This window comes from Acanthochromis polyacanthus, chromosome 22 (genome assembly GCF_021347895.1).
Source record: "Acanthochromis polyacanthus isolate Apoly-LR-REF ecotype Palm Island chromosome 22, KAUST_Apoly_ChrSc, whole genome shotgun sequence".
Lineage (NCBI taxonomy): Eukaryota > Metazoa > Chordata > Actinopteri > Pomacentridae > Acanthochromis > Acanthochromis polyacanthus.
In genome coordinates, this window is record NC_067134.1 from 3,482,649 (window position 1) to 3,498,214 (window position 15,566).

The window sequence follows — 15,566 nt, forward strand, 5'->3', positions numbered from 1 at the left end:
CCTGTCCTAAGATGGCTGCCAAGTGACGATGCTGCCGACTCCTCCTTGAGACATCTAGGCTGAATCCCAAACCGCCCCTTACACACTCTCCCTCCACTACCGAGTGTCACTCTAAAAGAAGTCACACTCGCAGCTGTGGAGGGCACCTATTATTGAAGGGGGAGGGTATTAATACGATCGTCAGGAATGGGATGCCCTGTCGCCTCACCGGAAAACGGAAGACGTCATCGCCATGGTAACACAAAGACGCCTACTGTGCATGGCTGTAGCGCTGTGGCACAGGTTGCAACTAACAAGGATCGCTGCTGCTTCCAGAAGACGAAAGCATCCCACTTTTTTCACTCACATTTTTTCCAATCCTATTATCTGGCATTTCAAATCCAACAAATGAATAAATGAATTCTGTCAGTTGTGTTCAAATTTTAAGGTGTCAGGGGGTGCACAATTAAATCAAACGTCAGCAGAGAAGAAGATTTGTTTCTTTTGATTTATATTTTTTCATCACTCTTTTTGTGATGTTCTGTCAGTGTGAAAAAGGTGTGGGAGAAATAAAGGACGCATGTGGAACTCACATCAATATGTTTGTTTCCTCCTCCATTTCGACGTTGCACTTCCTGAAAAAGTTGTCCAGAGTGAGCATCGATGCAGACTCGCTATTTAAGGGCTGAACAGTCCACTCCCCCTCCGCACTACGCGGTTTGGGACGGCCCTTAATATGGAAGACCCTCCGCGGGAACGCGCAAACGGAGGGGTAGTGTGTAGGGATAGTGTGTAGGGGGCGGTTTGGGATTCAGCCCTAGTGTTTGTATATATCTATGTCTACAATAAAGCAATCATGTGTTTGCACACCTGATGTGGGTGTTTAACCAAATGGCTCATGGGTGTGGTGATTTGTCCATCAGTGCTGTGGAATTGCAAGGAAGTGACATCATGATATACGTCTGTGTCTAATGTATGCAAGTGTGTTTAGTGTTTTGCAAATGACTGTGTGTATTGTTCTGCAAAAAGTGTGAGGCTGACTTTGTGTTTCTAGTGGTGAAAATCTGGTCCCGTCTTTTCCTCCTTGAGTGTAAGGTGTTGATAATTATGTGATTCTTTTGTTTTTAGTGTTTATGCAATCATAAAAAACTGTAAAAAGGAAAATAAATTGCATTAATATCATCAATTGGTTTCAGCGGGTTAAATCTTGCAGTACGCAAAGGTCACATTTAATATAACTCAATAATCAAATAAAACTGTGAGAAATATATTGTAAATATAATCTATTATAATAATTAAACATCAGACCCAAATGAATGCATCTTTTCCTGCTTATTTGGTAACTGTGTATTTGCCTTCACTTGTTTTTTTCCTATAGAAGGAGTTATTGGTGGGTAGGTGTAGGCAAAGGCTAAGGCAAACTTATTTATATAGCACATTTCAACAACGAGGCGATTCAAAGTGCTTCATGTTTGTTTTCAGGTCCTTTGAAGAAACTGCTGAGAAGTCTAGTTATGCAGGTTGCCTTTTACAGTTCTAATTAAGGTTAATTAAGATGAATTAGATCAATTAACCATGGTAATATCCTTTCCTTTTCTAGGATTAACTTTGAATTAACTTGAATGACTGCCTTTGTTTTATCTGATACTGGTACGTGTAAGAAATGACTTCTCCCTGTATTTTATGTTTTCATCTCATTATAACTCTGTACTGTTCTCAGAGAATTACCACACAGCACAACAGGATGGAACTGATAAAAATGTAATTAAAATCAAAACTGCAAAAGCATTTGAAAATTCAGCTTTGTAATGGAAATAGTCTTTGAAATAGTGTTTTGACATATGATGAATTCTGGTAGCAGTCTGTTATAATTGGGTTATATTTTTTTAACTTGTCATCACAATTTTGACAGTTTTGACACCATTTAAAAGGTATTTTGTATGTTTAACTGGAAATTATAGTCTGCTGTCTCACACTGACCACAAATCACAAGACATGGTTTGTCTTTTTTTTTTAAATTTCAATAGAATTTAACTTTGAAATTGTTGGTCAAATTTTCACTATTTTATTGTCCCGTCCTGCTTACAGATAATCTTGTTACCACAGCAATGAAATCTCAGTCTCATGTTTGTTATAGTATCATTCTGAGCTGTAAAGTTATTATTCAGGTCATGTGTAGCATGTGGTGTTTCATATTTTTTAGCAATGAAGAAAAATCCCATCAAATTGTCCTGTCGTGTTGATAGGACTTTTGGCTCAGACTCCATGCATTTCATTGTGGGTCATGTCCATTAAACGAGTGATAACATATATTTAGCTGTGAGTATGCAAGGGCTATCATATCAAAATGCAAACTAGAGGCATATAGCAAGTTAAAAATACCAAAAAGAATTGGTCATCTCAGGTGGTACCGATATCTGAAATTTTGGGTCCTGGCCCAAGGACTATCAGACGTAATCGCCGTTGCCCGTGACTACGATGAAGATAGGTCGCTACTCTGAAGAGCTAATGTCCAATCGATGTGTTTCTCAGGATTCTTCCTGATTTTTTTCTTCCATGTCCCTTCCGGGGCTCCGTAATTTTGAGTGCTTTCATGGAAATTTTATGTCTTTTTGTTTTTTTTAAATGCATTTTTAAAAGTGATTTTGCACTTTTTTGTGGTGATTTTTTTCATTTTTGTGGGGTTATTTCATGTTATTGGTTGTGGATTTGACTCTGTACATAAATTTAAACCAAATGTTCAGACATGTTGGGGTGTTCCCAACCAGCAGGAGTTCTCAAACTGATGCAGACATCAATGTGTTTTATCAGTAAATATTGTTTTTGTTTGTCAGGCAGTTCTAAACATGAGTTGTTCTTATTATCTGTCAATCACTACCTGTGATCTGATCTGTCTAGCAGAGGTGAAAAGATTTAAAGTGAAATAAAGTTCACCTGATCCACTTTGAAGAAACCAAATGCTAGAAATGTTCAGATGTTTCTTAAATGCAGCATTAAATGAGACTGAGAGCAGACATGTTGAGGGAAATGTGCATCAGTGTGATCTCTGCTGATGTTGGTTCTGTCCCAGTGATTCCATTCTAGGGAATGTTAACTGTCAGGGATTTACAGCCTGATGGAAGCTTCTGGTTTCATGAAGCACAGGGTTTGTACAAGTTGTGTTGGATGTTGAGGGACATGAAAAAGGTTGAATGTTGAACTAATCGGTCACATGAAATGAGTGGGAATCAGCCTGTAGAATGTGCTCTTATTGTGAAAGTCTGCCTGCTGCTTCCTCAAAGGTGGAGTCCTGACTGGTTCCAGTCAACAGATCAGATGTCTGAGCATCCAGGAGTGGACTGGAAACTTTCTTCTTCTTCTTCAGCGCTTTGAATAAAGTGTAAGTTTGCTTTGTTTGCTGCTTTAACTTCAGTAATGTTGCTGTTTGTTTCTGCTCTGTCAAGTTTCTACATGTTCACTTCTTATTTCAGCACAAACTGTGGATGACTGCTGTTTAAACATGGATCAATATGATTATTAGCTTATTGATTGACTGCAATCAGTCAATATTTCTATGAGATTATTGATGGACTTGAGTCAGTTTGATGAGCTGCTGATGTTGCTTTGTTTCTTCACAATCCAAACTGCTGCATCATGTCTTTTTTACTTTCGGTTTCTTTGAGTCTCTGCAGCTCCATGACTCCATCTGCTGGACTGATAGTAGAAGTGCAGCAGCTGATCTTCTCCAGGAGGATCTGAGTGGATGAATGACGTTTGTTTCCTGTGCAGGTGAAGGTAGAAAGTGTGTGTGAGCTGCTGTGAGTTGAGCATCATGGATGAGTGTGAGGACAGAGAGGAGGGAGTCCCTCCCTCTCAAAGCTCTCTGTGTGGGGAACAGGAGAACCAGAGCAAAGCTCAGAGGTGAGACCACCATCTCGAACTGTCCAGGACTCTGCTGCATGTCAGAGCTCAGCATCACATCACGGCTGCATCATTATTTACAGGAATCCACCTGGACCTGGACCTGGACCTGGACCTGGATGTCCACCTCCACCTCCATCCAGCTGTGTGTCCTTAAAGAGTGACCGGTCTAAGCATCAATCTATTGACTTTAAAGGAGAACAAGGTCCTGAAGTAAGAGGAAAGAAGAAACGAAGAAAAAAGAAGAAGTAAGCTGTGAAATCAAACTACTGACTGTTGTGTCAAATGTTCTATCATTGTTCCAAATATGTTCCATCATTAAATCACTCTGAAACTCTGCTACATGATTTTTCCTACCTGGTGATCTTCCTCTCTATTTACCAGAATCCATCAGAGACCAGAGTCCTCTGGACCTGAACCTGGACCGAGATCCAGCTGTGTGTCCTTCCAGAGTGACCGGTCTAAGGATCATCCTATTCATTTTAAAGGAGAACCAGGTCCTGCTGCAGAGAGGTAAGATGTTCAGAATAAGGGTTCAGAGCTGCTAGCTTGATAGCAGATTGGCTCCTCATCGAACAGAACAAATGTTTTCAAGAAGTACTGCCAATAATGTGAACATCATCCACGGAGACATTAAAAACAGAACCAGGTGGATCACAGCAAGAACTCTGAGTTCACTAAAATATCAAGGAATCGTTTTGCTGGACAAAACTCCAGTTCTGTGATCATATAAGCCTTGTTAGCCTGCATGTTTGCCTACATGTTGACCTACATGTTAGCCTAAATGTAACCCTGCATGTTAGCCTACATGTTAGCCTGTATATTAGCCTGAATGTTCTCCAACATGTTAGCCTGTACAGTGTGGAAAATAAGTATTGAACGCATCAACTTTTTTCTCATCACATTTATTTCCAAAGATGCAATTCAAACAAAATTTCTACCAGACATTGATATTAACTCAAATAATCCACACATGAAAAGAAACCACAACATTCAGGTCCATAAATAATGATTATGTGGAATTAAGTGAGATAACACAGGAAAAAAGTATTGAACACGCTAACTGAGACTCATCTAATACTTGGTGGAGAAGCCTTCGTTTGCAATGACAGCTTCCAGGCGCTTCTTTTATGTTTTAACTAATCGCCCACACTGCTCAGGTGTGATTTTGGCCCATTCCTCGGCACAGATTGTCTTTAAATCTTGAATATTCTTTGGTGCCCTCTGGTGAACCCTTTTCTTGAGTTCTTTCCACAAATGTTCAATTGGATTTAAGTCAGGTGATTGACTAGGCCATTCTAACAGATTGATTTTCTTTTTTGAAACCATTTGAGAGTCAACTTTGCCGTGTGCTTTGGATCGTTGTCCTGCTGGAAGGTCCAGCCACGTCTCATCTTCATCATCCTGATGGATGGTAGCAGATTCATATCAAGAATTTCCCAATACATGGCTCCATTCATTGCTCCGTCAATTATATGAAGTTTGCCAGTACCATGAGATGAGAAACAACCCCATGCCATGATGCTTCCACCTCCAAATTTCACTGTTGGTATAGTGTTTTTTGGGTGATGTGCAGTGCCATTTCTCCTCCAAACATGGTATGTAGTATGACAGCCGAAAAGTTCAATTTTGGTCTCATCTGACCGGACACATTCTCCCAGTATTCTACAGGCTTGTCAAGATCCTGTTTTAAACTTTGAACGAGTTTCAACATGTCTTTTCTTGAGGAATGGAGTCTTGCTGGCTGAGCGTCCATAGAGGCCATGGCGGTGGAGTGCATTGCCTATCGTTTTCTCTGTAACAATTGTACCTGCTGCCTCCAAGTCTTTCTGGAGCACTTTCAGGGTGGTCCTTGGCTCGTTGAGTACTAGTCTGACTATCTTTCTGACTCCCTGGTCAGAAATATTGCAAGGACCTCCTGTGCGTGGCCTGTTGATGGTAAGGTGGTGCTTCTTCCACTTGCGAATAATGGCCCCAACGGTGCTGACTGGAATATTCAGGTGCTTTGATATAAGTCTGTAATCAGTTCCATTCTGATGCTGAGCAACAATCAGGTTGCGAATGTCTTCAGAGAACTCTTTGCCTTTACCCATCATGAGGTGTGTCGTATTTAACTGCTTGGTGAAAAAAACGACCTTTTTTACAGGACCATCAATTTGCTTTAGCCCAGCTGATGTTGGTTTGCACTAATTGGAAGTTCAAGTAATAATTATTGACAGATTTCAGGTGGTATGGTGCATTTCCTTGCCAAAGTATACAGCCTTTCCATGGTGTGTTCAATACTTTTTTCCTGTGTTATTGTACTTAATTCCACATAATCATTATTCATGGACTTGAATGTCATGATTTCCTTTCATGTGTGGAGTATTTGAGTTAATATCAATGTCTGGAAGAAATTTTGTTTGAATTGCATCTTTGGAAATAAATGTGATGAGAAAAAAGTTGACGCGTTCAATACTTATTTTCCCCACTGTATGTTAGCATGTATGTTAGCCTGCATGTTAGTCTGTTATATTAGCCTGTTTGCCAACATGTTAGCCTGTATGTTAGCATGTATGTTAGCCTGCATGTTAGTCTGTTATATTAACCTGTTTGCCTACATGTTAGCTTGTATGTTTGCCTACATATTACCCTACATGTTAGCCTATAGGGTGAATTCTACCTTGCTGATGGAGACAACTGATGCTGGATGAGGATGGAGAGGACATAAAAATGGTTCTTCTTGTCCTCGGAGTTTAATCAGTCACCATCAAGACCTACAGAACAGTTTTCCAGGTTCTCTCAGAAGTTCCAACCCTGGAGCAGGAACTTTGAACTCCTAGAAACAGTCCAGAAAGAGGTTCTACAGGGATGGTTCCTGTGGTCAGAACAAAGATTGATGATGAGCCAAAATGAACAGAAGGCTCCTGCAGTGGAAAACAGACTAATGTTGGAATCTCTAATGAACACCATGGACCTTCAGCTGGTTTTTGTCTCTGTGTGATAAAGTGAGAGTTAACTGTTGATGTTGATCCACAGAGTGGAGCAGCAGAACTCAGAGGTTCCCAGAGCTCAGTCTGTCCAGCAGCCTCACCTGGACTCCATATTCATGGTGAGTTCATGGACAACAAGTTGTTCTCCATCTGTTGTGTTCAGGCGTCTCCATGCTGCTCTTTAATGCTTCTTTTAATGGCCTTGTGTATTTGTTTTTAATGTATTTTATTTTTTGTGAAAAATGTCAAATTGTTTTTATTGCATTTTATTTTATTTATGATTTGACGGCCCCAGGGCCTTTGCAGCTGCTCCTCTTCCATCTCCCTCTGTGCAGGTGGGCTGTGCCGGTTGGGTGTGGCTATGGCCCTTCTTCCTAATCTGGGCTATTTAGGCAGATCTGGCACACCTGTTCTGTCTCTGCTCCTGCTCCCTGGCCACCATGCTGTCTCCTTCTGGTTTACTTTGATTTATCTACATATCCACACACCACATGCACTATACCTTACACTTACATGTTTTATTGTTTAAATAAATCTTTTGTTAAACCTTTGACTTTTGTGTGGTCTCCCCATCTTTGTTGCCACTCATTGAGCCAGAGTGGTAACAAGTGGGGGCTCGTCACCAGAGACAAAACCTGGGTTAGGTGAGTTTGTCAAATTATTTTTGCACAATACGTTGTTAAATTTAGTTGAATTTTAGGTTTAGTATTGTGTTTAACCTTGGTTTTGGGGAGATCACACATGTTTAGGTTAAGTTTGATCAGATTTTGTAACATTTTGTGATGGTTTGGGGTTGTAGTTTGTACTTTAGTTTGGGGCAGCATGGTTGGTTATGGGTTGGAGTAGATTTAGTGGCAAAACCTCTTTGTTTTTGGTTATAGTTTTGAAGCCTTTGAGTTGTTTTTTGGTAACTTGGAACTTGTTTTGACCAATTTTTTTGAAGCACTTGCTAGAATTGGGGCTTTCTCTTGTAGGCCTTTGGGGCTTGCTCTTTTGGTTAAGCCTATTTTCTGTTGAGTCACGGGGAAGCGGTTAGTGTTCACTGTGCAGTTTCTGTACGTGTGTTCTTGGGAGCACCTCCAGGTTCCACTGGTTTTGAGTGCATAACACTGCATGAAAAGCCAGATTATCGACCCTGAGAATTCCGGAAAACCTACCTAGTTCTCAACAGTTCTTGGCTGTTCTCAGGGTGTGAACAACCACTCAGAACGTCCTGAGAATGCCCTAAAATGAAATGGATTTGTGGGGTGGGGGGTGGGTGTGTGGGGAGGGGGGGGGGGGGTGACATCGCACCTGGGGACAAGGGGGGAAGTGAGACTTCGCACCTGGGGTATGGCAGAGGTGTGAAAACTAATTAGCATCCAGCCTTCCTGTCTAGCGTGACTCGGGTCACTGATTGGATGAAACAAGACATGGCAACAGAAAAAACCTGTCATGATTGGTTGAAAGATCTGTTGCTATTGGTCAACCCCTGGGCCATGAAATCCCCCCTCCACCTCATTCCCCACCTCCTCATCCCCCCTCACACACAATAATAATAATAATGCTTATTATTATGAATATTTTAATAAGGCATTAATAAATATGGGCCATGTAAAGTGTCTACTTAGCTAACCTGCATACTTGTTGTTGTTAACCAATGGGCTAAAAAATGACATTTTGAGACATGTTGAAAAACAAGCGCTTTATTGAACAGTCTACAGTTTCAGTAATCCGAAATCAAAATTAAAATAAGCTGTTCTTTAAAAAAAAAATACAAAAAAATTAAAATGAAAAAAATGAAATAGAATTGTTCAAAGTTCCAAAAAAATATATACATTTCAAAACAAAAACTAAAATATAGTTGATCTGTCACTCCGGGCTGGTCTCAGGCATCAGCTCTGGAATTACATGTTTCCTCGCTGCTGCCCTGTTGTATTTCAATGGCTTCAGTCTTTCAGACGGCTGTCCATTGTAAAAACGTCTGTGATGAAGAGCTGTGTACCTTCCATCAGCTTCCAGCCTGGCCTGTAGGGCAGCACACAAGTTGGAAAGCTCCTGGCTGCGGAAGGATGGAGGCCGCACAATCCATCCATGCACGCCATCTACACTGCCGTCCTCCTCATCCGACATCATGTCCGCTGTGATGCCATTCCAGAACTCCTGTTCGTCTGGAGCAAGGACCGTCTTCCTGGCATCCAGCAGCTGTGAACACAATCAGTACAAGAAATCAATACATTTACTAATGTAACAGAAAAATAATATCATAGAGACCAGCAATACTATTCTAACCACATTTTATATAAAACACACACTCCCATGAATGAAACTGTAATCAAATGAATCAAAGTAATATCTCTTACTCTCTTTCTTCTCTGCCGACTCCGGGCAGATGACTTAATGGCCTCCGCCTGATCCGCCATGTCGGGTTGACTATAGCGGAAATTCCTGCGCAGAGTAATGGGTTTTACAAGCGACTGGAAAAGAGTAAAATGAAGCTGTTATTAGCTTGGAGAAGATGGAGGACGACATATCACTGCTTAACGTTACCAATTCAGAAAATTGCACCAAAACTCAAAAAAAAATATCCTACAAATGGAATATATCCTTACCACAATTTTAGGACTGTGCTCTGCTCTTTTCCGCTGAATTTCCTCGCCACCCTCGCGCTGGAGAAAGTGTTTATTTGGGCTTCCATGGCGGACATCCTCTCCTGCAGCTCAGACACCGCTCCAGCTTCTCCTCCAGCTTCTCCTCCAGCGGTGCTCTCTGGCAGACAGCCCGCTGATAACGCTCAAAAAGTTTCTTCTCAGTGTCTGTCGCGGGTCTGATTGATACCAGTCGGTCATGTCCAGGCTGTTCCATACGAGGAGCCTGTAGTGAGACTGGCGATACCGGGCCGCCATTGTAGAAACTCACATAACAAAGACCACTTCTTTGTCCGTTCGTTTATCGCGTGGTTCTTGCGAGACGACGCGTGTGATTGGACGAGCAACTCTAACTTGATGACGTCAGTGACGCAGCATTTCTGAAAGTAGCGGACTTCTCCAGGCCTGCTTTGTGTGGCCACAGTCAAAAAAAAAAAAAAAAAAAGACTTCTCCAGGCAGCAGAAGGAGGTTTAGAATTTTAAAAGTGTTTTCACTTAAATTCTACCTTCAATTTACATGGCTTAAAAAATGTTTGGAGCTACCAGAATCACTCTGGAATTTTATTCCACACAATGTATTTAAAAAAGTAGGAGGCTTACAATTTCTAATGAGCTGCAACTTCTCAGTTTCTAAATTGCCACTGAAACTCTCAAAGTATTATCAGCAGGCATTACTTTCTTGGAAATTGTGTTATGTTCACAACTTTTCTCCACATAAAGAAATACTTTGGCACAATGGGCAAATTACTGTTAAAAACAAAAGTGTATATAATGAGAGCTGGATTGGGAGGGACATAATCTTTGTGACATCCTTATTTGATGATAATGGAAGTCTTTATAGCTATGAAAACTTCCTAAAGGCTAAAGCCTTTCCAGTCAAATACAGAGAATTTGTTACTATTGTGAAGGCTATTCCATCTGGCATGATTGAGTTAATAAAATCGCACTTACACACGTGGACAAAATTGTTGGTACCCCTCAGTTAAAGAAGGAAAAACCCACAATTCTCACTGAAATCACTTGAAACTCACAAAAGTAACAATAAATAAAAATTTATTGAAAATTAAATAATCAAAAACAGCCATCACTTTTGAATTGTTGATTAACATAATTATTTAAAAAAACAAACTAATGAAACAGGCCTGGACAAAAATGATGGTACCTCTATAAAAGATTGAAAACTATTTGACCAGAGTGACATGATTAACTCAGGTGTGTCATTTAATTGACATCACAGGTGTTTCCAAACTCATAATCAGTCAGTCTGCCTATTTAAAGGGAGACAAGTAGTCACCCTGCTGTTTGGTGAAAAGGTGTGTACCACACTGAACATGGACAACAGAAAGCGAAGGAGAGAATTGTCCCAGGACATCCGAAAAAAAATATAGACAAACATCTTAAAGGTAAAGGCTATAAGACCATCTCTAAACAGCTTGAAGTTCCTGTGACAACAGTGGCTCATATTATTCAGAAGTTCAAGACCCACGGGACAGTAGCCAACCTCCCTGGACGTGGCCGCAAGAGGAAAATTGATGACAAATTGAAGAGACGGATCGTTCGAATTGTATCCAAAGAGCCCAGAGCAACCTCCAAAGAAATTAAAGGTGAACTCCAAGGCCAAGGTACATCAGTGTCAGATCGCACCATTCGTCGTTGTTTGAGCCAAAGTGGACTTCATGGGAGACGACCAAGGAGGACACTGCTGAAAAAAACTCATAAAAAAGCGAGACTGGAATTTGCAAAAATGCATGTTGACAAGCCACAAAGCTTCTGGGAGAATGTCCTTTGGACAGATGAGACCAAACTGGAGCTTTTTGGTAAGGCACATCAACTCTATGTTCATAGACTCAAAAACCAAGCATACGAAGAAAAGAACACTGTCCCTACGGTGAAACATGGAGGAGGCTCAGTAATGTTTTGGGGCTGCTTTGCTGCATCTGGCACAGGGTGTCTTGAAAGTGTGCAAGGTACGATGAAATCTGAAGACTATCAAGGCATTCTGGAGAGAAATGTGCTGCCTAGTGTCAGAAAGCTTGGTCTCAGTCGCAGGTCATGGGTCTTCCAACAGGACAACCATCCAAAACACACAGCCAAAAACACCCAAGAATGGCTGAGAGAAAAGCGTTGGACTATTCTAAAGTGGCCTTCTATGAGCCCAGATCTGAATCCCATTGAACATATGTGGAAGGATATTAAGTTATGGGTACCACCATTTTTGTCCAGCCCTATTTCATTAGTTTGTTTTTTTAAATAATTATGTTAATCAACAATTCAAAAGTGATGGCTGATTTTGATTATTTAATTTTCAATAAATTTTATTTATTGTTACTTTTGTGAGTTTCAAGTGATTTCAGTGAGAATTGTGGGTTTTTCCTTCTTTAACTGAGGGGTACCAACAATTTTGTCCACGTGTGTAAGTTGTCAATATGTTAATGTTCAAGTACCTGTTGAGGGCATCGCTGGCAGATGTGTGGTAAACAGATTCACTGTACAGTTAAGCAACACAAGAGAAAAGGTGACTGTAGTCATGCTGCTCTGCATGGAGTTTGAGATGTAGGATTTTGACAGTGTTAAAGCTCGTGTCCGGAGTTTCCGTTTGTTTTCAATTTATGTATCATTGTTTAACAAAGCTTAAATGTGTTAGTCTAGTTCGATACTATAATATGTTAGTATGACGCGATATGAAAATTTATTCATGAGCTCCGCCTTCCTCTCATAGACCCCCATGTTATTCCAAAAAGCGCCGGTCGCTGCCGACCAATCAAGTTCGAGCTTCCGCTTTGTCATGCTGTCAATCAACGGTTACGCGCACAGCAAACAAGCCCATGCAGAGGTGGGCGAGCTACGCACTACGCAACCGTGCGCACATTTGTTTTGCTTGTGGAGGAGAGAGCATCAGAGATCAGCAACTTCCAGAAAAGTTACCAATCCCATGGCTTGTCAGGCCAAGAGACTGCAGGACGTTTTTTTGGCTCGGGGTGCTCGCGTCGCTCCCCGACCACGGCCTCCATAGCCCGCCTGACGGCTTCGTTTAGATGCCCGACCTCTGGAGGAAGATGTTGGGGCGTCTGGGACATACTCTTCGTCAGAGGAGTCATGCAATTCTGAACTCTGGATAGAAATAAATAAACAATGTAACACATATACACGCGTAAATGCACTAAGTTTGATAAACAACGTCATCGAGAGGGATACACGAGTGTAATCACATATTGAAACTTTACTCGTTCGTCCTAGCAGATTCATGTTATTTTGGTATTAGGACAAGTTAGACTCAATACAGCATTCTAACGTAATTCCTTTATTATTTACTAAATGTACTAAATGTAGAAGAGTGGAAAACAGCAAAACAGGCAAGATGCTGCAGCACTCCGGGCACTCCTCTCAGGTACTGCGCACGTGCACAAATAAAGGGGCGAAATCAGAGGGAGGGTGGGACCAACAGTGTTTTGGGAGACGCTGCGATTTAAACTCCGGACACGAGCTTTAAGTGCCTGTGATGCGCTTTGATTTTACTTTTATAAAAGCTGTATGAACCCTGATTCAAATAAAGTATATACTGTATAGTTTTGTTTGTGTAGGGTCCTTTTTCTCTAAAAACCAGTTCAAGTGTGAAAAGTCAACCCCACCCCCAACCCCCTACCTTACACTTCACACCCACCAACCCTTCCACCACAGACACACACCCATCAGTCTGATTTGCATTTGTATAGCTCACAGCATTTTCAGTGAAACTGGAAAGTCCCCCCCCCCCCCCCTTGGAGATCAGCCGTTCATCTCAATTCCTGACAATTCTCAGTAGTTTTTTGTGCTTCCTCAAACTGCTGTTTGTTGCCGTTAATTTGAAATTCCACGGAAATTTTCAGTGTCGTTAACTGTCAAAAATCCCCCCTTTCATGCAGTGTAAGTACCTGCTGCAGAACTGTGTGAAGACTAGGGTTGAGTTAGTTAGTTTTGGTTAGGCAGTTAGCGGGGGGAGCCTCATTTCATAGTGCTGTTTTGTTTTGCTTCAGTTTTTTTCCCACTATGGCTTCAGGGGAAGATTTTTTTTCAATTGCCATCAGAAGAGCTGCTCAATAGTTGCACCAAGGACCAACTTTTACAGCTAGTTCAGCACTATGGCATTGATGTTGGAGAAAGAAAGTTAAGATGAAATTAAGATGTGTTTGAGGTCTGTTTTGGTTCATCGGGGGGGGGGGGTTTGCCAAGTAAAGATGGAACTTTGGGGGAAAATTTTTCTTTAACTTTTGAACAGAAAAGGGAGTTGCTTAAGTTAGAGATGGAGAAAGGAAAAAATGGCCATGGAGCAGGTGAGGCTTGCACTTGAGAGGGAAAGAGTTCAATTAGAGCAGGACAAGTTAAGAAGGAACTCTGAAAGTACTGGTCAACGGAGAGAATTTGATTTGGTGTCCAATTTGCGTCTTGTTCCTAGGTTTGAAGAGAGTGATCCAGATACATTTTTTTCACTTTTTGAGAGGGTTGCTAATTCAAGAGGGTGGCCTGATTAAGAAAGGGTAGTTATGTTGCAGTCAGTCTTTACAGGGAAGGCTCAGGCAGCATATTCAGCTCTGAGTGAACCTGAAAGTAGGGTCTACAAAACTGTTAAAGAGGCTGTGTTGAAGGCTTATGAGTTAATTCCAGAGGCCTATAGACAGCGTTTCAGGTCATGGAGAAAAGCTGAAAAGCAGTCAAATGTGGAGTTTGCCAGGGATGTGACAAAACATTTTCATAGGTGGTGCTCTGCATTAGATGTTAGAGCATATGAAGAACTTTGTGACTTGATAGTACTTGAGCAGTTTATTGATTGTGTTCCACCAGAGGTTGCTACTCACATAATTGAGAGAGGGGTTTCGACAGTTTCTGAAGCTGCAACTGTAGCCGATGAGTATATTTTAGCACACAAAGGTAAAAGTCGTAGAAACTATCCCACAGATTTTGGTACAGCTAGACCTGCAAATCTTTCTAAATTTAGTAGGTTTGAGTCTCCCAGGCCCAATCGTTTTTCAAAGTCAAATTTTGATTTACAGTGTAACTATTGCCATGAAAGGGGTCATTGGAAGTCTGAATGTCCTGGTTTGCGAAACAGAGGTGGTCCTTCTAATGCTAAAGTTAAACCTGCTGCATTTACAGCATTGGCTAGAAGAAAACTTTCTCCAGTTTCAGAGGTTAGGTCTCAAGACTTCTCAGGATTTGAAGCTTTTGTTTCAGATGGTTTTGTATCCTTAGATGATAGTGATTGTAAAGTGCCAGTGAAGATTTTGAGAGATATAGGAGCAACAGAGTCATTCATTAGGTCTTCAGTGTTGCCATTTTCAGAAAGGAGTGATACAGGGGACTGTGTGATAGTGAGTGGGGTTAGTTTGGTTCCTTTGAGTGCCCCATTGCACAAAGTTTTCCTGACTTGTGGATTTATTGAGGGAGATGTTGACATTGCAGTTAGACCAGCTCTTCCATTAGAGGGCGTAGATGTAATCTTAGGTAATGACTTGGCTGGTGGCCGAGTTTGGCCTTCTGGGGGTCCTGTCAAAGTTTCAGCTCAACTGAAGGAACCAGATGACTGTGAGAGGAACTTTCCAGAGGTGTTCACAGTTTGTGCTCTCACCAGAGCCCTGACGAAGGCTAAGTTGGATACTGAAGATTGTGATTTCAAACTTGATTTTAAACTACCTGAGTCTCTTTCTGTTTCTCAGCAGGAATTGGTCACAGAACAAAGAGCAGATGTGTCTCTGGGTGAACTGTTTAACCAGGTGCAGCCCACTCAGGAAGCAAAAAAGTTCAGCATCTGGGTATTTTCTACAGGATGAGGTACTGGTGAGAAAGTGGATTCTTCAAGGAACGGATCTCCTGGGAAATCCAGTTTTTCAAATTGTAGTTCCTTCCAAATTCAGAGAGAAAGTGTTATCTTGTTCCCACAATCAAACAGGTCACCTAGGAGTTAACAAAACATATCAGCATATTCTCTGTTATTTTTATTTTTTTGGCCTCATTTAAAACGTGATGTTGCATCATTTATTAAGTCTTGTCATACATGTCAACTCACAGGTAAACCAAATCAGTCTATTAAACCAGCACCGCTTCGTCCAGTACC

The 15,566-nt window shown here is 41.2% G+C and overlaps 4 protein-coding genes and 1 long non-coding RNA gene across 23 annotated transcripts in view; 2 read left to right on the forward strand and 3 right to left on the reverse strand.

Moving 5' to 3' along the window:
- LOC127531994 (zinc finger protein OZF-like) overlaps positions 1–15,566 on the forward strand; it is a 289,632-nt gene that overhangs the window by 229,759 nt on the left and 44,307 nt on the right. The gene's annotated exons all lie outside the window — the stretch shown is intronic.
- Positions 1–15,566, reverse strand: part of LOC127531964 (zinc finger protein 665-like) — a 266,519-nt gene that overhangs the window by 185,806 nt on the left and 65,147 nt on the right. The window lies entirely within an intron of this gene.
- Positions 2,940–15,566, forward strand: part of LOC127531938 (NACHT, LRR and PYD domains-containing protein 12-like) — a 452,657-nt gene continuing 440,030 nt past the window's right edge. Inside the window, exons 1-5 of the mRNA XM_051942410.1 lie at positions 2,940–3,358; positions 3,748–3,879; positions 3,963–4,127; positions 4,264–4,392; positions 6,898–6,970. Coding sequence (XP_051798370.1) covers positions 3,791–3,879; positions 3,963–4,127; positions 4,264–4,392; positions 6,898–6,970 — 456 coding nt within the window. The 5' untranslated portion in view covers positions 2,940–3,358; positions 3,748–3,790. The remainder of the gene's footprint in view (positions 3,359–3,747; positions 3,880–3,962; positions 4,128–4,263; positions 4,393–6,897; positions 6,971–15,566) is intronic.
- LOC127532099 (uncharacterized) lies at positions 3,974–6,832 on the reverse strand. Its single transcript, XR_007939353.1, has 3 exons — positions 6,542–6,832; positions 4,237–4,382; positions 3,974–4,087 (listed from the first exon to the last, which is right to left on the reverse strand). It is a non-coding gene; the product is annotated as an uncharacterized LOC127532099 (long non-coding RNA).
- LOC127532042 (uncharacterized protein C14orf93-like) lies at positions 8,521–9,621 on the reverse strand. Its single transcript, XM_051943059.1, has 2 exons — positions 9,194–9,621; positions 8,521–9,035 (listed from the first exon to the last, which is right to left on the reverse strand). Exons 1-2 carry the CDS (start codon positions 9,251–9,253, stop codon positions 8,703–8,705), a joined length of 393 nt encoding a protein of 130 aa, XP_051799019.1. The 5' UTR covers positions 9,254–9,621; the 3' UTR covers positions 8,521–8,702.

What these genes read in the sequence shown, in the direction of transcription:
- LOC127532042 (XM_051943059.1), bottom strand. Translation starts at nt 9,253, where the DNA reads ATGGCGGATCAGGCGGAGGCCATTAAGTCATCTGCCCGGAGTCGGCAG. An exon ending in GTCGGCAGAGAAGAAAGAGA is followed by an intron (nt 9,036 to 9,193) that starts GTAAGAGATATT and finishes TTGTGTTCACAG; the next exon opens with CTGCTGGATGCCAGGAAGAC.